Source organism: Canis lupus, chromosome X, assembly GCF_048164855.1.
Source record: "Canis lupus baileyi chromosome X, mCanLup2.hap1, whole genome shotgun sequence".
NCBI classification, from domain to species: Eukaryota; Metazoa; Chordata; class Mammalia; order Carnivora; family Canidae; genus Canis; species Canis lupus.
Genome location: NC_132876.1, coordinates 4,958,682 through 4,980,231, shown reverse-complemented (window position 1 = coordinate 4,980,231; position 21,550 = coordinate 4,958,682). Strand labels below are relative to the sequence as shown.

At 42.5% G+C, this 21,550-nt stretch overlaps 1 protein-coding gene across 5 annotated transcripts in view; it reads left to right on the top strand.

The window, feature by feature from the left end:
• Positions 1–21,550, top strand: part of MTM1 (myotubularin 1) — a 96,752-nt gene that overhangs the window by 56,541 nt on the left and 18,661 nt on the right. For all 5 annotated transcript variants that reach the window (XM_072817842.1, XM_072817839.1, XM_072817841.1 and 2 more), the window contains 4 exons: positions 7,903–7,986; positions 10,130–10,279; positions 14,277–14,465; positions 18,554–18,739. In XM_072817842.1, coding sequence (XP_072673943.1) covers positions 7,903–7,986; positions 10,130–10,279; positions 14,277–14,465; positions 18,554–18,739 — 609 coding nt within the window. The remainder of the gene's footprint in view (positions 1–7,902; positions 7,987–10,129; positions 10,280–14,276; positions 14,466–18,553; positions 18,740–21,550) is intronic.

The following is a 21,550-nucleotide window of genomic DNA, read 5'->3' as shown; positions in this document are numbered from 1 at the left end:
AGCTTGGCACCCACAGTTTTTATTGGAGGCTGGTTATGAGACATCCTCTGCCTGGCATGTACCCCAATCACTGCCTCTCAGAAGGAAAGTGAGGGTTAAGCATAAACCACGTTTATACATTGAGGCACCATAAACCACTCTTATCAGTTAGGGAGCGATGGGAACTCTCCTGAGACCCAGGTTCCCAGAGTCCAGCCTCACAAGCAGAGCTAAGGGGAGCAGCCGGGCCTGCTAGGTTGTTAACTCTTGTCTACAGAGTTTTCTTTTATAGCTCCTGGGTTTTATATCCCTGTTAGGGGTGATTTCTTCACTCAGAGTTATGGAAGAATTATCCCTAGAATATTCTTTTAAAACTTCGGGCTCTTTTTTTAATGTAAATATTTCATCAATTTGGAATTTATTCAGGGTTACCATGTAAAATATGGATGCAAATCTTTCTTCCACTGTTGTTGCAACACCATTTGTTGACTAACTTATTTGAAATCCCACCTTTTCATACAGCTAGGTCTCTGTGTTTGATTTCTGGGTGTTTCTTTTCTTGCATCAATCATCCTTTAGGTACCAGTAATGTTCTTTTAACCACTGAGGCTTTATAAGATGCAAGGTCAGCTAGGGCAGGCCTCTCCTCACTCCTCCTCTTTTCCATCCTTTTCCTCCCTGCTTTTCCTCTCCAGACACTTACGCAATGCCTGCCTGCCTACTGGCTAGGTTCAGGGAGCTGGGGTTCATGCCCACTTGTCCGGGAGGACAGACAAATGCATATGATACAGATGCATGTGCACAGGGTATCAGGGGAGCAGGAAGTAAGGGGCTTGGTGTCAAGGATGGCTTCCTAGAGGAGGTGAATCCTGGACAATGAGGAAGAGCGTTAGCCAGGCAGAAAGGGCTGTGGCCAAGTATGTGGAATGTGCAAATGTGAAGAGGCTGGACACAGACTGGACTCACATGTGAGTTGGTGTCCATGTGGGTGGTAGTGGTGAGAGATGATGCTAGATGAGGAGGCTGGGCCCCAGAGCTCGCAGAGCCTACCATGCCCCACCAAGAAGTTCTACTTTGTATCTGAATGGGAGGGGAGCCATTCAAAGGGTTGAAGCAGGGAAGTGACATTAAATTTCAATTTCAAAAAGACTGCTTGGGCTGTAGCATGCAGACTGGATGGTGTGGGACAGGAGTTTATTTCTGGGGATGTTTGTTCCTCCCCCAGATTCATGATAATGAGTCCTTGAAATGGGACAATGGGGAGGACAGGAGAGAATGGATTTGAGGAAGATCTAGAAGATCAGTAGAATTCGTTGATGGTGTGAACGTAGTTATGATGAGGGATGACATGATAGGGAAGGACCCAGCCTGCGAGGAAGAATCCACCCAGTGGGTGGGCAGTGGCGCCAGAGGTCAAGATGAGGAGCATAGGGGGGTAGCGAAGAAGACGCGGTGCCTTCCATTTCAGATGTGCGGAGTTGCAAGTGTCTATAGGACTAGACATAGACATCGATGTGGCAGGTGGCTGTATAGACCTGGAGCTGTCTCCAGGGTGAGGTTTATTTGCCAGGCCCAGATGTAATCGTTGGCATTTTCACAGACGTAGCCAAAATTGCCAGGAAAGACAGGTATAGTGAGAGGAGGTGTGGCATATGAACTTTGAGAAATGTCACCTTAAATGATTATGATTTTGGGCAAGTAGGAAAGAAGGCTTTTTATCCAAATGGTTTCAGCTGACGTTTCAGATGTACTTTGGGGTCTTTTCCTCCTGAATAAGTGAATATGTACATTTCTATATGAAGGCGATGGCAACCCAAAGATATGAAGCCACTTTCCCCAGGGAAGGTGGTAGAAAGAGGACTCGGGGAATTATTTAAGCAAACGGAAGTATAAATGGTAATTTATGTGCTCGGTGCTTTTGACCTATGAGACTCTTGTCAGATTTTTGGATTAACTTACTTTTGATGCAGTTACATGAAAGATGTTACTTTGAACTATAAACTTTGCCACGTTTCAGTACGTCCTGTGGTTCTTTCTTAAAAATTTTGGCTTTTTTCCAGCCAACTTTAATGAAAGGAATTTTTTTCCTTATATGAAGAGGTCTTGTTTCTTAAGTGTAACCTGAAAGATGAAAATGAGGTGATTTTACATTGCTGCACCATTAAACGGTAGATGGAAGCTTTTAAAAAGGCGGGTGTCTTCAATTTCAGAAATCAAATAAGAGGGGGAAAAAAAGCTCACTTAAATTCCTGTTGAGACACTGCAAAATTCCATCAGGAAAGAAGGAGTGAGTGAACAGTCCTCTGGATTTTTAATGCTAGGTATTCAGAGTTAGAGTTGGTTTACTTCCAAAAAAAATGTCTGCTCTTCCTAAAACTCGTGTCCATGCATGGTGGCAGCATCGTTTGAAAGCACTGTTAGGGCAGCCCAGGTGGCTCAGTGGTTTAGCGCCGCTTTCAGCCCAGGGCCTGATCCTGGAGACCCGGGATCGAGTCCCACACCAGGCTCCCTGCGTGGAGCCTGCTTCTGTCTCTGCCTCTCTCTCTCTCTTTGTGTGTCCCTCGTGAATAAATAAATAAAATCTTTTATAAAAAAGAAAGCACTGTTAAATCTACATAGCTTAACAGTTCATTTACCTGGATACTATGAAAATAGTTTGCTTCTGTAACTGCCACCCATTTGCACAATACTCAATTTTTACAAATCTGACTCCCCAGAATCCAATTCTGAGACACAGTGTGTCGAGTCTTCGAGGGAAGAGGCTGTCCGCGAGGGGCTTCATGAAATGTAGGAATTCCAATTCATGGGACAACGCTCTCACCTCAAAAGAAGGAAGGAAACTCATGAGTTGATCGACATTTATAGAGTGTATTAAATAGCAATAAATCCAGTCTAGGTGTTTTAAGTGAGTTGGTACATCTTCATATAGGTGCCATCTTAAAATAATGGGCAAATAAATGAAAGCTAAAACCTGTTGTCCTTTCAGATTTTTCCCCCCACGAGACACAACAGTGATAAATGTAGGAAAATTTAAATGACAAGTTACATTCTCTTTGTCAGAGCTGTTTTTATCCCTAGTGTGAAATCAGAGATTTTCATCTCAACTTTGTCCTTTAACATTTTTTAAATGTTACATTGTGCTATTTTTAATCCTGGAAAAAATGCACATGATTTCTTTTTTTTTTTTTTTTAAATCTCCATGCATGGTATCTCTTGACTAGTAGGAATCTGCATTGGTGACATGCCCAAATACTAATATAGAGCCAAATAAACGATAGACCTGCTCCCTTGAAGCCAGGGTAAGCATGTAAGGGTGTCTGTTTCCTGGTTTTGATACTGTACTCCAGCTATTCAAGGTACTCACATTGGGGAGGCTGAGTGCAAGGTGCATATGGGATTTCCCTGTACATTTTTGTAACTTCTTCTGAATCTGTAAGTATTTCAAAATTACTTTCTAAAAAAAGTGAAGCAGCCCCCTCCGCCCCCTGCTGACAGCCAGCACACTCAGAAGCCTGGGGCTGTGTTCTTGAGTAGTGTGGTTGTGTATTGCTGCATGTGGCCCTTCAGGATCAGGGCAGCCACCCCCATCCCTTGCCTCTGGAAATTCTGGCTCGGTGGGGTGGGGCGAGGTGGAGCCTGGGCATCCCCTAGCATCTCATCACAGGAGAGCGCCCCCCTTCTGAGACCTCTTCTCCTGACCCTAAGGCAGAGCCCGGCTGAGGGACCAGGCCCCGGGAGGAAGAAAGCTGTGGAGGGCCTCCTGAAGCCCCCATTGGGCACAACCCTAGGCTTGGAGGCTTTCCTGAGCTGGGGCTCCCCAACACACTCCTGATGCCGGGACCAGTGTGTGTGACCAACTTAATGATGGCCCGACTCCTGGCTCCATCCTCAGAAAGGGAAGTTCTCTCTGTGGCACCTGGGATTCCCAAAGACAGGGTCCCCAGCGACCCAGGGTGATAGTGAGGAATAACTGGAAATGGCTACCCGCTAAGTCCGAAAAGACTCAAAACCTTAAAAAACATATATATTGTCTGTAAGAGAAAATAAGTGACAGCTAAAAATCTCAAGGCATGTAACCCATTAATTTAAGGTATTAACAATTTTCAGACAGGACCTTTAGACAAGTCACCACTTTGTAATAATGAGGTATGGCTGAAGGTTTTTGTTGCCTTGCTTTAGTGCTTAGTGGGTTTTTTGTAATAATCCACCTTTATGTCACTCTGTTCAGAGCTTGTGTTTTAAAACTCTTGCTTCTTTCTCTTACCTGAATCTTTAAGAGGGAAAAAAAAGGTAAAAATGAAAATATCTGGGAAATAAGTCTGAGTACATCCAACTTTAGAAAATTGGTCCTTTTCGAATGCTTGCCTCTCAGTAGAGCCAAGTATCAACAACTTTGTGTTTACCTTGTGTTTTTCTTGAAAAACTAACAAGTAATGCTTTTGAAAAAATATTTTTTTCTTGGGGCACCTGGATGGTGCAGTTAAGTGGCCAACTCTTGGTTTTTGAAAGGCTCAGGTTATGATCTCGGGGTCATAGGATTGAGCCGTGTGTTGGGCTCCCTGCTCAGTGCAGAGTCTGTTTAACATTCTCTCTCCCCTCTCCTACTGCCCCTCCCCCACTTGCTCTCCGCCCCCCAATAAATAAATAAAAATTTAAATTATATTTTTTCTTGTAATTGTAAGCTATTTTACTTGGATGATTACCTTAAGCTCCAATTCCGTATTAGATGTACTCCTGTATATTTCATGTGTATCTGGCTGTTAGGTGATTCATAAACTTTTTCTGAAATATCTGAGCTCCAAGTCTGGCTCTTAGCTCTTAACCTCAGAGCTGTTTCCATTGTAGAGTTCTCAGAAGCATGTTTCAGAGGTAAAGGATGCCAGTTCATGGTCTTATCCTAGATATCTGGATGTCACTTCGAACATGAAGTGTTATTCCAGAATGATTTCTTGAGAAAGGCCACCTGAGATGTTGCAACTGTGAGGACATTGTACCCACTCTATTAATGACAATATTTTGTATATTACTTGCATTCAGAATTCCCTTAAAGCAAGCATATTAAATTATGGAGATAATTTTGGTTTGGGCTATATAACTTTCATCTTCTGATAATAATTTTGTAAACTTATTAGTAATTTTAATATAAGATACAAGAGAATATTTGGAGCAAGAAAGGAGTTGCTTTATTATTTGTGACTGAAAAATAGTTATGTTGAAAATGCTGCTGGCAAGTCAAAGGATACTGATAGCATTAACACACATGCTTTTTCTGGAGAGAAAGGTTTATCTGGCCTTTGAGTTCGTAGTCTTATTCTTTGTTTTTGAAAGGTCACCATATTTACTTGAGCTCCATGGGAAAGGTGCAAATAACTGAAAATAAACAAACAACATGAACAGAAAACAAAAAAAAAAAGTTGAGATCAGGAACTAATTTCAAGAAAGCAGCTTATATACGTCTTCTTCTAAGGGGTACGACAGCCCTATGTCTCTAAGCATCTGCCTTCTACAAGTATGTCAACAGCACAGTATTTAGCAGTATTATTTACCTGTGCCAGGTACTGATCAGTATAATATCCAGTACTCCGATGTCACCAAGAGAATGCTTTCATATGTTCTACAGATCCTGCTTAGGATGAAGAAGTACACCATATATTTTAGGGCTGTTTTCATCAAAAGTGCGCCAGTCTTTGAGTTAAACTTCAGTTAACACAGAAATCACTTGTTTCCTGCAGTGGTATGAATAATTAAGTATTGCCGTGGATTCCATGTCAGTCTAAAGCCTCAACGAATTGCTTAGCTAGATCCGTGTCACGTGCTCAGTGTGCCACCCATTGCAGAACACACAGCATTTGGGCTGACCACTGCTAGAATTGAGACCTGCTGAGGGTGCCCTGTGCTTTAGAAAGTTCAAGAAGACAGTCCAGATCTTGTTCTTGATCAGTTTTTACCTAAACCTCTTGCTTTTTATTTTTTTTAAGATTTTATTTATTGATTCATGAGACACACACACACACAGAGGCAGAGACATAGGCAGAGGGAGAAGCAGGCTCCATGCAGGGAGCCCAATGTGGGACTCGATCCTGGGTCTCCAGGATCATGCCCTGGGCCAAAGGCAGGCGCTAAACTGCTGAGCCACCCAGGGATCCCCACCCCTTGCTCTTTTTTTTTTCTCTTTTTAAATATGTAAAACCATTGCCACCAAGCAAGGCTTTTCCAGAAATTCTCTGTAGTGTAGGGGAGGGAATGCTGGCATGCTAAATTGTAGGTTGATGACAAGAAAATGGGTGGCAGGAGAGATACTAGAGGAAAAAGTGCCCAAACACAGTGCCTCCAGAGAAAGTAGTTGTACAGGGACTGTAGAAGCTTCACATTTTCACTGGGGCAACAACTACATATTCTGCCTACAATGGACCCAATACTGTTCCAGTTACTGGGGAGACAGGATGTGACCAAAGCAGGTGTCTTGTCTTTATGGAGCCCATGTTCTAGGGGAGGGGACAGTAGGAGTCCAATAGTAAGCAAGTACATATATAATCTGTCAAATGATCACAGATAATAGGGGAAAATAAAATGGGAAGGAGAATAGGGGGTGCTGTTCTAGGGGGGTAGCATGTAGTTTTTCTATAGGGTGTCAGAATAAGTCCTACTGATTAAGGTTACATTGGAGCAGGGATGTGAAAGAAGTAGAGGGGAAAGCCATGGGGGAAAAGGTTTCTGACAGCTGGACAGCAGGTGGAAAGGCCCTAATGTTGGTATGTGCTTGGTGCTTTTGGAGATGAGCACTGGAGGCCAGTGTGGCAGGAGTGGGGTGAGCAGTGGGAGGGCAGAGGCCTGGTAGGGGCTGTGGCCAGATGGTGGACAGCTCGGTGGGCAATTGGACAGACTTCCGCTTTGACCCCCAATGACATGGAAAGCCACAGAAGGATTTGGGGCAGGGGAATGACTTGAGGTGACTTGAGTTGTGACACTATTACTCTGACTTTAGAGGTGAAGAGAAAAGTAGGGGACCAGGCAGGAGGTTATTACAACGATGCACATGGACGGTGGTTGAGGCTTAGACCAGGATGATGGCTGTGAGTTGATGAGGATAACACCAAGGTTTGGGGCTCAACTAGAAGAATGGAGCTGCCATCTACTGAAATGGGGAGGCTGTGGGAGGAGCAGAATGGGGGACATTCAGGGGTTTGGCTTTGGATGTATTAACTTTGGAGTCCATCAGATGCCTCTCAGGGCAGGCTGGAGTCGTACAGTGGTCCCTTGGACAGCCAAGCCTGCAGATCCAAGTCGGGGCTGGAGAGCAATGGATACTTGGGAGTCACTAGAGTATAGATGGTATTTGAAGCCGTAAAACTCATCAATATCGCCTCCAGAGTGAGCACAGAGAGAGAAGAGAGGTCTGGGTCCTGTTATTTCACAGAGATCAGGGCATTGATTCAGAATTCACAGAGAACAGTTAATTAAGGATTTTCCTAACATCCTGTCGCTTTTAAAATAGATAAACATGTCATTATTCCCGTCAGAGACAGTTGATGGTTTAATAGTTATTCTTGAATTTCCTTTTTTTTTTTCTTTTTTAAATGGCTCTTACCTGATCAATTGCTAATACTGTTCAAAATGAGCAGGTGTGTTTTGGTCTGGAAATCTGATTTTCATGGAACTTTATCTATAAAAGAATAATTTAAAAGAGATGTTTGTAGCCATAGAAAATTGAGGTCTAAGAAGTAATTATTCCTCAAGATGGAAGGTAGCATGAAGCCTGGTGTGCATTTTCCATTCTTAATTCCTTTTTGAAAGGCTTGCTTTGGGTTGTGATTTCATGGTAGGCAAATCTGGTGGGTGAAAATGCGGAGGACATAGTATTAGTAGACTATTAGTTCCATCACGCTTAACTTTAAATTCTTTTTTTCCTTTTGCCTTTTCTAGCCAATATTTGCATTTCTAAACGAAGAAAAGTTTAACGTGGATGGGTGGACAGTTTATAATCCAGTCGAAGAATACAGAAGGCAGGTAAGTCAGTAAGCCGCGTGGGAAGCCGTGAATTGCAAACATGTATGGTGACAGTATTTTGTCGGTCATGCTCCTCGAGCATCAGTGGAATCCTTGCAAAGTACAGTGTAAATGGCAGTTATAGCTTATTTTATCTTTTACTGTGTAATTTATGAGCTCATTCTGTAGCCATATGATATGTTCATGAAATGAATCAAATACATGGAGTCTAGAAAAATCAAAGTTCTATACCTTACTATTTAGGAATTCATGTCACTATATATTTACATATCTTATCTAGGGGCTTAACTGTCACTGACAGGTAGATTCAAATTATATTTATTCTGGTTTGCAGACTGAAATGAATTAGAACCCTTTCCCTGTAATGATGACTTTTCTAAGAAAGCTTCGATAAACTTGTATTAGAATTGCTTTTTTTGCTCTCTTCTGTAAACTTCACCCACGTGCATGTTTATTTGCTGTAACAAAGGCAAGAGGCTTGGCACAATGTTGCCGTTCAGGGACAAAGGTCTCTCATGGCATTTTTGTGCAGAAGAGCCTATGCGTATTATGTACAAGAGCCACAATCTGACCTCTGGTTTAACCCGATCTTTAGGCCAGCCAGGAGTTTTGTGATGGGGTTTTTCAGAGTTCTCATCCTACACAGCTCTTAAGATAATCAGCAACTTTTATTGAGTGAGCTTTGAGAATCAGATCAAGCCCAGTTGCTTTATATGAAAAAGCAGTGAATGTAAAGTAAAATCATAGAACCCTAGACTCGAGAAGAACCTTCTAGCCACCACCTCCGCTACCAAGCACCCACACTGATTTTTGTTTGTTTGCTTTTTAGTCTTGACCAGTGGTGTGCATATTTGTAAGCAGATTCGATGCTCAGGGATGTGGATGCAGGAGTTTAGGTCACTTGTATGAGGTAGTACGTCCTACACTTCCAGAAGTCAGCTTTAGCCAGTTGAGTTTTCAAAGACTGTCTATACCTCTCCTTTTAATGACCTCTATTCTGGGTCAGCTATTAAGGCAGAAGAAAAACCATGAAAACATTTGGCATGTTTTGGAGACCTCGGTAGCATTATGTATTTAAATATCTGTAACTTAGTTTTGGAGCATTACTGACAATATGAAGACTTATTTTTTAGATCCATGTTTCTAGCTTGAAACAAGACAGTTCCTGTTTAAGATTGCATGCATGTATGAACTGTTGACGGTATCTTGTTCGAGACTGCCATTATATTTCATCTTTTCTTCTTATAACTTTTTCATGGGACTTATAACTCTCTAATTGGACTCAGCGTCAGACTCACCTGTTTGGTCCGTGGTCTATAGGACCAGACCTAAGGAAAAGGTACAATGTCTGTCCCCACAGCAAGCACCCACATAGCTCACCTTTGTGTGTGTATCTGTGTATTTGTGAGTATGGGGAGAGACTATTCCACCACCTCTGAATCTTGCCCACACTAGATGATTTTGTGGGTAGATAACAGGATGGGAGGTGTACTCCGTGACTCCCTGTCACATCAGCAGCGTGCTCAGAATGCAGATGCCTGTATTTCTCACACAACCTGTAGAGCAATCACCGATCCCAAACAACTTGATTGAAAAGACTTTTAGGAGGTGGCGAAATGAGCCTCCCCAGAGGGGTTTGCCTCTACTTCCCCTCTGTGACTTTCTTCATGAACTTAGCCTCTCTACTTTGGAGCAGACGGAAGCATTCACTCTGTTTTGAGTAGGGAGAGGAAGTCGCCCGATCTCTTTGCTACCCTCAGTTAGACACAGGTTAAAATTACATGATGCACTTTTCTTTGGGGTGGCGGTGGGGTACACAAGTGGGGGAGGAACTTGGACTTATCTTTATTGTACAAGTAGCAAGAAATAGTTTGACATGAAATAAAGGAAGACCTCAAATTCAAGAGAATCCGTATTTGCCAATGATATTTTAGAATTATGGGAACCACTAGTGTTTTGTCTTGTGTTCTTATGTTGTCTGGATTACTGATTTGGCTCCCTTTATTATAAACCCTTAGACCGTCACTACCCTGTGGTCAAAGAGGCATGTGCAGATTCTGCTAGAAAGAAGAAAGGAGACCCGAGGCCAAATCCAGAGATGGAGTCATGCGGTACTGACTCGGGACTTCCTTTTTTCCTACAGGGCTTGCCCAATCACCACTGGAGAATAACTTTTATCAACAAGTGCTATGAGCTCTGTGACACTTATCCTGCTCTCTTGGTGGTTCCATATCGTGCCTCAGATGACGATCTCAGGAGAGTTGCAACTTTTAGATCCAGAAATCGAATTCCAGTGAGTACTACAGTTAATGTTTTCCTCAAAGACTGCCTTTTATCCCATAAGAATAGTAGTCAAGTCAGAGAAACACTCTGGGAATTGCAATCCACCATATGATTTTTAAGTGCCTTCTGAGTGCAAAGTACCACGCCAAATGGGAAAAGAAGTGAGACAGCACTGGTCTTCCAGAGCTCACAATCAGGGACAGAGAACGGGCATAAAATGATTCTCATACGAGAGAGGGTATAAGTAATGCACACGTCAACCAAGTGGTAGCTGGAAGGAAAGATGAAAGGACAGGGGTTCTATGGTTTTCACCTTTGTAGTATGATACCTGACGTATGATGGGCTCTCCGTGAACATCGGCTGAATTCTACTGGAAGTGGCACGCTGTCTGTCCTGTGTTAGAGTGCAGGAGTACAGCCTTTCATGTGTGCCCGCCTTTAGTAGGTCTAGCTCATCCTCATCACATTTGCAAGCTGCCTAAATGCCGTTAGCAAACTGGAGCCAAATGCAGATTATTCCAGACAGTATACTTACAGTATCATTGGACCTAGTTCACAAAGTTCTCTTTGGCTCTTAAATATTTATGTATGAGTCATACCGTCTACTTTGTGTGCATAAATTTTATTGACTTAAAATTTAGAGAATTTTTTCCTCTCTTAATTTTCAGGACATGTCATAATAAGTACATTGTTTTGTAGTGGTTTTGCTAAATAACAGATTTTTGGAAAAACAAGGATTGAAGAAATTAAGATTTAATGTCACCTTGCCTTTAACTCCCAAGTCTAGACATTTTTTGTCCTTAAAAGGACATTTGTGTGAAACTCCGGTACAACATCGACATAATAGGAATCATAACTTTTAAAATTCACTCATTTCTCTAATCATGAGTGTCTGTTCATATGTTAATGATCTATATTGTACTTGACTATATGCTCTTTAGCTCATTTTGCTAGAATACAGTGCCAGCGAGGCTAGAGTTGCAAGTTTACTTCCTCTTCTTCTGCTCTATTGTGACATACTTTTCTGTGCCATAGCCATAAATTCCACCCCTGCCTTGGCCAGCTGTCTTGCTAATACTTGTCTCGCCCACAGGAGAACTAGGCGAGGGTAGTGTGGATTGATTTTGTTCATGCCTTCATTCCATTGAACATCTACCATGTCAGTGTGCGTGCGTGTGTGTGTGTATGTGTGTGTGTATTTCATGGGACTTGGGACAGGAGAGGAGATACAAGTGTGCCCAGTCCAGTGTGCTCCCCTGCCATCTGCCCACTAGTCTCCACCATCCTGAGTGAATGAGAGTCTACAGTAGAGCTAATAGAATGCTTAACTTTTTAGTTACATAGCCATTTTATTGATCTTCCTTACTTCATAATGGCCACGAGTCTGCCTTTATTTTTCCTAATAAAACTAAAGTTAAGCCCTCCATCCTGTCTATATCTTTATAGATTACCGTGCTGAAGAATACTTAATGGTAGATAATGTGTTCTTTCTCAAACACCTTCTAACCACCTGACTCTTGACTATACCCTAGAAAACGTATTTCCTTTTAAATGTGAAATCATTAATATTTGATATTCAGTTCTTTTTTAAAAGCCCATATAAAAATACAAAAAGAATTGATGAGAAAGCACTCTGGTTATTGTGTGCATAAATAGGAATATGAACGATTATGAGATATCACTGAAGAAAGAAATGATCCATATGCATCATCGGTGTTCCCATTAATGCATACGTATGTTCTCATATGCATTCCCATGTTCTCAAACATGTTTGTCTTAAAGTTGCAGAAGTCCTTAACATATCAGTAATACACAGCTATTTTAGGCATTTTACAAAGTGCCGATAAGCAGAAAGGAGTCTGCCACCTAGTGAGAACCACAGTTAACAATTTGGTCTGCGTCCTCCCAAACTGTCTTCTATGCAAGCACATTTTTATTTGGAAAAAAAAGAAATTATCCTGTAATTTGTGCCTCAGTCCACTTTCTCTGCATAGCATCATCTTGGAAAGAACTTTTCATGCTGATGAGCATGTGTGTGTCCGTGTGTCGGGGGCACACATTATTACCATAATGTCTTATATCCATTTTCTATTGAGACATCTCGGTTCTTTTTAATCTTTTACTCTTATCAACAACTCTATGATCAACATCTTTTGGTGGCTAAATATAGGAGTATATCCTTAATTATCTATGACTTCTAGATACTAAGCTTACTAGGAATGACCCAATATAGTACCATATACTTTGAAAGCAGTCATGCTTGGTGGTGGTGTGAAGTGACCATTATTTATACCTGTGAGCCAAGGGAGTATGCATCCTTTTAAGAAGGTGGATGAGATCCCGAAAGAAAAAGAAAGAAGCAAAACAGCTTACAAGAGTACCTGTAACATGGCATGGTGATTCCAGCCTTAATCTCCCAGGCGGACGGAAGAGGGGTCGAGGAAGGGAGGTCACTGCCAATGGTACAGGGCACTTCCTCACCTAGGACGTGATTTAAATATAAAAGTTGGTGAGGATGTTTATCAAAGAATAAGTCTTTGTATATAGTGATTTTCTCTTTTAGAAGTGATCTTGTATCAAGTCAACATGTTGTGTAGCTTAAACTGACTCAGTGTTGTATATCACTTACATTCTCAGTAAACCTGGAAAATTAAAAATACATCCATACATGCATAAAAGTGATCTCATGTCTCTTACCTGTCTTGAAGCAAGGGCCATAGGAGGCTGGCTGGGCAGGTGTCACCTCCATGGTGTTGGTTAGAAACCAGAGGTCCAGGACAGCCAGTGCTTGTCCCAGGGCTTCCTAGTTCTGAGCCTTTGGACTCTTCAGGGCCACAGTGATGTTGCATTACTGGTCTCTGGCATGGCGCAAAGACTGAACAAGGATTCATTCACGCTATCGTGTAATCTTTTCTCACTAACCCATTGTCATTATTATGCACATCGGTTTTTGTGAACATCAGTGCTTATCATTTGCCATCATGGAGGGGGTGACTTCACAGATGACAACGCATTTGGCCTTGTAGTAAGTGAGCTTCTTTGGTTCTTGTGTCTGCTTTTCACAGTTTTCCGGATCTGACTTCCCAGACCACCTGGCCTGCCCCTGGAATGTACTTTACATGTGTTCTTCGTTCATCTGCCCAGCAGGGCTGTGGAGTCATGTTCCCCCCCTACACCCCACACCCCATTTGATGAAGGAAGAGTTGGGAGAGACAGGGGCTGTGAACCCCATGTCCAGGTTACAACCACAGCAGAGATGTGCCTCCCCCAGAGCCCACCCTGTTGCCCACCACACTCACTTCCTGGCTCCGTTTTTGTTTTCTTAACAGCTTTGAGATCCAATTTGCCTACCCGATCAATTCACCCACTTAAAGTGGACAATTCTGTAGTTTCTGTTGTATTACATTGTTAGCTCCCTTTTATGGGTGTTGTTTCTCCTGCACCGTGAGCTTGGAAACCAGGTAGCACACGTACTAGGCTTGTGTGCAAAGTACGGCTCCTCAAGCCTCATTGTGGGACCTCTCGCAGCTCTTTGGACATCCTGAGAGCTTTTTTTTTCTTCCCTTGGATTTTCTCCCCACTGTGTGAGATTCTAGAATTGAGACTGTTGGGGAGATGACCTGTAGAAGTCAGTTGGTAGTATAGAAACACATTGTACCAGAGGTGATTTCCTTTATGTCTCACTTCTTGTTAAAGCTTGTTTCTGTCTGGGAAATCCAGTGCAAGCTGCAGACCTGAAGTAGTATTAGAAGCTTTTTATTTCCTTTAGGTGATAGAACTTTTTTTAGGTAAGCATTTAACGTCTATGAGACGTGGTGCTAATTAAGACTAGTAAAGCAATTGGTTATGGGCACACAAAGTGAAAATCGCAGGTGAACAAGTACTGTTTTGGCTAAATCAGATTCACTTCATCATGATTGTTAGCACTTTATTTTTTTATATGTATTTCTAACTGTTTTGAGATTTGTTTCTTTCTGGATAGCTTAAAATTTCTGGACTAACCATAGGTGCTGTCATGGATTCATCCAGAAAACAAGACGGTCATTGTGCGCTGCAGCCAGCCTCTTGTCGGAATGAGTGGTAAACGGAATAAAGATGATGAGAAGTATCTCGATGTTATCAGGGAGACTAACAGACAAATTTCTAAACTCACAATCTATGATGCCAGACCCAATGTAAATGCCGTGGCCAACAAGGTGAGTATATTTAGTGACACAATAGATCTTATCTTGTTGCATTTAGCATGCCGTATTTCACATGAATGTTTTTGCACGGTGTGCCAACATGTGGGCTTATGTGAAGTTAGACTTTAGTTGAAATGGGAAAACTGGTTTGCTGAGGGAGGAAGTAGTTTTAATCACAAAATCCATCTTGAGAGTTGAATCCATTAAGGTTCAAATGACCATAACCTTTAGGCAAATTAGGTGAGGATAGAACTGTAACGAACTTTGATTTTGGCAGAAGTTGGAGTCTCTTTGGAGCGCTTTAGGGTGTTCCTGAGCCATCTTGATATATACACTGCTGAAGCATCTGTGAGGAGTTGTGGGAAGCTGGAATTGTTAAAATCTTAAACCTGTAGCTTTATCCAGACTGTCTCTTCACTATACTCATTAATGTGTGTTCTCATTTATATAAGATAATTCAAGAAATGAGTAGATCTCTGCACATAGATTTTATAATCATGTGCACACACTGTTATTATCTTCAAGGCAAGTCTGTCTCTGTTGTCTCTTGGCCTTCTTAGGCAGAGTATACTGAGCACCCCTATAGTTGATTGGGGTCATCCTGGTGAACATCAGTGATTAGGTAGTGTTGCTTTCAGAAGATCTACAGAAGCTGCTGCAAGGTATAAGGCCATTTGCCTGTACACTGAACAGCCCCAGATTGTTAGGCTTTTTATATTAAACTTCTCTTTTCCATTTTTTTAAAGATTTTATTTATTTATTCATGAAAAACACAGAGGCAGAGGGAGAAGCAGGCTCTCTGCGGGGAGCCCGATGTGGGACTCGATCCCAGGACCCCAGGACCACAACCTGAGCCAAAGGCAGACATTCAACCACTCAGCCACCTAGGTGTCCTTTGACTTCTCCTTTTCATTTCGTTTTTTCCTTCTCCTACTATTGCCAGTTGTCACTTGCAAGTGCTCACAGTGGGCCTGCCCTAAGGTGTTCACCACCATTCCGCCTTTCCGATTTCTTGTTTCTCGTCAGCTGTAGGCTTAAATTTCATCATCTTGAATACTTTGCTTTTCCTGAGGTCACTTTTCTGGCATCTTTAATTATTCATAGCACAAGACAAGAACCTGAAAGCAAAACAAGTCCTCAAACAGCTCTGAGAGATGCAGCAGCTTTCCTAAACAGAAGGGTGTGTAAAAATGGCGTGTGGGGGGGGGGGCTCCACTCACAATTATTTGTACACAGATTGTGTGTCTTACACATTTGCATCCAGGGAGTTCCCCCCCCCCACTCCCTGTGTGCTCTTGGACCAGCTATCTGTTATTGCAGTTGATTTTTGTTTCAGTAATGGAAATGATCTTGAAATTATATGTAAAGCAATCAGGGAGTGTTGTTGACTAGTAAATTAAGAAGTAGAAGTAAAACATTTAGGAAATTAAGTCCAAAGATGAATATCTTCTTGCATTATTCGTAACATTAGATATTTCTGTTCCATCCCTCATATATAATTCAGAGTTGAAACTGTGTATAGAATGCAATGTTTGCATGTATACATTTAGCCTGAAATAGAGATGATGTAACATTAAAATGAGGTCTTTAGAAAGATTATTTTAAAATACGAAAATGTACAAAATGATTATACATTTCATCATCTTATTAACTCTAAAGCTTATTGTGATAGCAGTAGAATCTTTTTTCATTGTTGTTTTCCCCAGCTCCCCAGCAGAATTCTCGAATGCCTTTTTAACACCCAGGAAATACGCCTGTGTTACTAGTGCTCTTAGGAATGAAGGGAAGGAAAAAATTGAGGAAAAAAACTGAGGCTTTAAAGACCTGTGCAGCATTCTTTAAAAACCAAGCTTCTGTTCCCTCTTCCCTCCGCTGTGGCTCTCCCCTAGTCATCTATATCCATAGCAACAGGCCCTTGAACCTTTATGCTGTCGTACTAGCTTGTCTGGGTTGTTCCTTTTCATTAAAGAGAAGGAAACTGAAGACTTCAAAACGAACCAGAGCTGGAGAAGTTGAACTTTTGGGAACTCACTCTATGCTTGCCTCATTGATTTTTACTCTTCTGACTTCTGTTCTCTTTGGACCTAATCCTTCCTCCCCTGTGGATATTTAGAAATTTGCACTGCCCACCCTCCACGTAATAACCAACATTACACCAATTGTCAAGTAAACAGACAAAACCCAGGCGTAGATAAGACCCAGTGCCAGGCTGCTTCAGTTTTGCCGCAGTCCACTGTGATGAGTTCAAGTGGAGCTGCATTAGTGTCTGTCTTTGCTCTGGCAAGGAACAATAAGTATGTTTTGCCTTTTGTTTTTCTACGCATTGTCTTCAGTTATTTGTGAAAAAAACTCCAGCAGTGAGAATCTCTTTGGAAATCACTGTAACTGTTTCCTGTAGGGAAGCGGGTCATCTGTGGGAGGGTGACTTGTCATTGCATTATAGGCTTGCTGTTTCCTCACAGGCTGTGTGCCCGCAGTTTATGGAGGTGCCTGCCAGGTGGGTAGGAGCACCTCTGTCGAGGCCTCTGATCAGAGCCTCAAGGTGTTATACCCTGAGGCATGGATAACTGAGAAGAGGGTAACATGGCTCATCTGTCACTTTATTCATTAGCTAATGACTTCTTTAAAAACAGCCAAGTGATTGTGTACTGTCTACTTACTACTGATGCTGTCTGTAACAAGCTTTAAAAATATGTTTCTAAATAAAACCTATTTCCTTACGTAGAGTCTGTGAAGACGGAGACCTCTGGCTTGCACATAGGTCTTCAGGGTTGAAATCCAAGTGGTTACCTTGCTTCTATTGCAGGAAACCTGTGTGACTAACCCTGGCAAAAAACAAAACAAAACAAAGCACCATAGGATGCATTGGCCCTTCTGAGTTACAAGTTTTATATTCTTTCTATTGTTATAAATAAAAAGAAAAGAGGCAATACGTAGCAACAGCACATTTGTCCAATGCCTTCCCCTTCCATTTCAGCTCCTAGAACATTGCTTTCTTGGCAAGTCTCTGAATTATTTAACTTTTTCTTAAAGGGCCAGAGGCCACACGTGCTGTGAGATTTTAAAGCATTAAGCAGAATGCAGCCAGGTTCCTTTTATTACATTGCTATTTCTTTACATGGAAAGTGGGCATCTCCACCGTGCCATGAAGGGGGACGGATTGCCTGTCCTGGCAAGTTAATACTTGCAGGCGCTGCGGTAGATGGTGGCCGTCTTGTCTCCTCTTGAAACCTTTTGCTCTTTGGGGGCCTGCTCTGCGTGGTGCGGCTCTCCATCCTTGCTGTTTGCAGAGCAGATGGTCATGGTGTGCTGGAAAAGGTCTGGCTCTTGCACTCAGACGCCTTGAATTCTACCGATGACTGTGTGACTTTGGGGATAGTTAAATAGCATCTCTTCTCATTTGCAAAACGGGGATGATAATACCTCTCTTGCAGCATTGCTGTAAGAATCAGAGAAGCCGATAGAAAGCAAGAATCTTCGTATCTGGGACAATCACTGGGGTTCACCAAATGGTGGCTGGTATCAGCTGTGATAGGACATGACTGCTTTTAATCCTGTTTAACCTACCTAGTGTTATCTCCAATTCTGTGGGAGAGAACATTGAGGCTCAGAGAAATTGAGTGCCTTGCCTCAAATCAGAGCAGAGAGGGGCCGAAGCTGAATGCTGTTAGGGAGCCAGCACCCCACCTCCCCGCTCCTCCACTGCCAAAGAGTACCGCTACAAAACCGATAGCGGACAAGGACCCTTGAGAACCGCTCTTGCCTTCCCAGATCCAGAAGAAGAGCTAGTAATTATGGAACATTTTGAAGTGATTTTCTTTTCTTGCAACTACAGATCCCCCGGAAATTGCCAGCCTGCTGGGGGTTTTGTTGTTGTTGTTGTTGTTGTTGTTGTTGTTGTTCTGTTTCTTTCCTAGCTCAGAGTATAACTGAGGCTCAGTGTTGAGGCTCAGCGTTAGATGGGAAGTCAGGCCACGTCAGTCACTGCATCCAAGCCGGGGAGGTTTTATTTTGCGATTTAGAGGACTTGAAATATTTGTGTAAGTTACCGATGAAATAGAAAACCCAACTGATTGTTTTTGTGTCTTGCTGTTTCTCAGGCAACAGGAGGAGGATATGAAAGTGATGATGCATATCATAACGCCGAACTTTTCTTCTTAGACATTCATAACATTCATGTTATGCGGGAATCTTTAAAAAAAGTCAAAGACATCGTTTATCCTAATGTGGAAGAGTCTCACTGGCTGTCCAGTTTGGAGTCTACCCATTGGTTAGAACATATCAAGGCAAGTATATTTTGAAAAAAAAATGGACATATATAAGGAAGAAAGTCATTGTTTAGTGGAGCAGGAATCTTTTTAAAATTCCTTCCATTATTAAAATTGAGCAGTGAAAGATGAAATATTTGTAGTATGGAGTTCTACATTTGACAATGTTGTGTCTCTTCCTAATTTGCTTAACTAACTTAAAGATTTCACAACATTGCTCCAGAACAGTTTGAGAGTTTGTAGGGAGGTCACTTTCCATCTGGTCAATAGTAAGTTAGTTCAGTCTTTCATGCAGGTTTGTTTAAGAACAGCCAATTTGCTAGCCAAATGTTACGGGGTATGACCCACAAGGACCTAGAGAGAGGTTGTTTTTATTGAAACTAATCTCAAATTGACTGACTTTAAAGGATGAACTTTGTGCTTCGATTATATTCAATCCTTCATCCTGATAAAGGCATCAGAAACCTCCAGTCTTGAGTAAAACTACTTGAAGCTATCTGAGGGAAAGAACACCTTTAGAAGGTACCATTTTGTTGGGTAAACAAACAAAAAGCCTCCTTTAAATAGGTGCATTCTTTTTTTTTTTTTTTTTTTTTTTTTTTTTTTAAATTTTTTATTTATTTATGATAGGCACACAGTGAGAGAGAGAGAGGCAGAGACACAGGCAGAGGGAGAAGCAGGCTCCATGCACCGGGAGCCTGACGTGGGATTCGATCCCGGGTCTCCAGGATCGCGCCCTGGGCCAAAGGCAGGCGCCAAACCGCTGCGCCACCCAGGGATCCCAAATAGGTGCATTCTTAATATAGAACGTTTCTTAGCCAAATTTCACTTTCAGACTTGGTAGGAATCATATTTTCATTTGGCCTGTCTAACTTTCATTTTTTTCTTAATTTATCATTCTCAAAAACGAATCGCAAAACCAAGTAATTGTAACAGCTAAGGTAATGTGGGGTCCTGGGTGGGATCCTGGATTAGAAAAAGGACATTGGGTAAAAAAAAAACTAAGGAGACCTGAATAAAGTATGGACTCTATTAAAAATAAATGAGGAAGTTTATTAATAGGGACACCTGGGTGGCTCAGTGGTTGAGCCTTTGGCTCAGGGCGTGATCCTGGGGTCCTGGGATCGAGTCCCACATCAGGCTCCCCACAGGCAGCCTGCTTCTCCCTCTGCCTATGTCTCTGCCTCTCTCTCTGGGTCTCTCATAAATAAATAAATAACATCTTAAAAAAAGAAGTTTATTAATAACTTAATGACACATCAATATTGGTTCACAGATTGTGACAAATGTACCGTAGTATTATAGGATGTCAGTGATAGGGGAGACTGGGTCGAGTAAATGCAAACTTTCTTTTTTTTTTTAATTTTTTATTTATTTATGATAGTCACAGAGAGAGAGAGGGAGAGAGGCAGAGACACAGGCAGAGGGAGAAGCAGGCTCCATGCACCGGGAGCCCGATGTGGGATTCGATCCTGGGTCTCCAGGATCACGCCCTGGGCCAAAGGCAGGCGCCAAACCACTGCGCCACCCAGGGATCCCAAATGCAAACTTTCTGTAGTACCTTTATAACTTTTCTATAAAACTATTCTGAAAGAAAACATTTATTTTTAGAGAATATTGCACTCTCATATGCAAAGCATTGCGCTAGACCCTATGGATGGAAAAAGGGAAGAGACATACTTCCTGCCATTAGGGAGGTCCATATGGTTGAAGAGGTGGCATGCATGTGTAACAAGAAAGCTAGTACTCCCTGGTGCAGTGTGTAAAGTGCCAGCAAGCCTTCATAGCAAAGGCAGTGGAAAGAACAGGCCCTTTGGGATTTGGTGGGGCTTAAAAGTAGAAGGGACAAAGGGACCCATTCTAGAAAGAGGCGGTCTGGACAAAAGCCCAGGAACAGACCTGGGTGGGGCCTAATTGGGAAAAGTAGACTCTTACTCTGAGCTAGCTAGAATAGGGACTGGTCAGAAGCAGATCTTCTTCAGTGGCTCAGGTATCTGAGGAAGTCAGGAGTCAAGGCTGCTAAGAGGTGCATGGAAGTTAGAACCTACGGAATATGGAAAATTCTATAAAGGGCCCCTGTACATTTTTATAGTTTTGTCCAAAGAGAGGGGATAGGAAAGAAATGAAAGAAACTGTCAGTGTTCTCTAAGGAGACCAGCTGTAACTGGGGAGCCCAGATCAACGCTTGCAGTGACCTCTGACTCAGGGCTTCTCAGGCATAAGTCTCATCATGCTAGAAGACAAGGGAACAGAGATACAGGTAGCCTTGAGCCGGACCTTGAAGAGCAAGCGGGTGGGAATGGAGGGGGGCTCATTTGGACCGTGTTCCTTCTGGAAGCTCTAGGGGAGAATCTGTTCCTTGCCTCTTCTAGCTTCATGTGGCTGCTGGCATTCCCTGGCTGTGGCCAAATCGCTTCAACCTCTGCTCCCATGATCCCATTGCCTTCTCTCTGTGAAATCTCCCTCTGCTCCTTCTTATCAGGAAACAAGGGGTATAATTCAGGGCCCACCTGCATATAGTCCAGGATGATCTCCCCATCTCAGAGTCATTATCTTGATAATCACATCTGCAAAGTCTCTGTTACCATCCAAGGCAGTGTTTGCAGATTTCCAGGAGCTAGGACCTGGACATCATTGGTTGACCCATCCTGCAGCCTCCCACACTATCCTGCAGCCCCAGGACTGCTGAGAGACACATGGCATGGCCACCACTAACCTGCATCCAGACAAAATGGTCCCGCTGCTCTGTACAAAACAGGTCAAGCTGCGCAAGCGAGGAGACCACCACCAGCCTGGCGTATGTCCCATAGCCACATTCCAGTCCGTCAG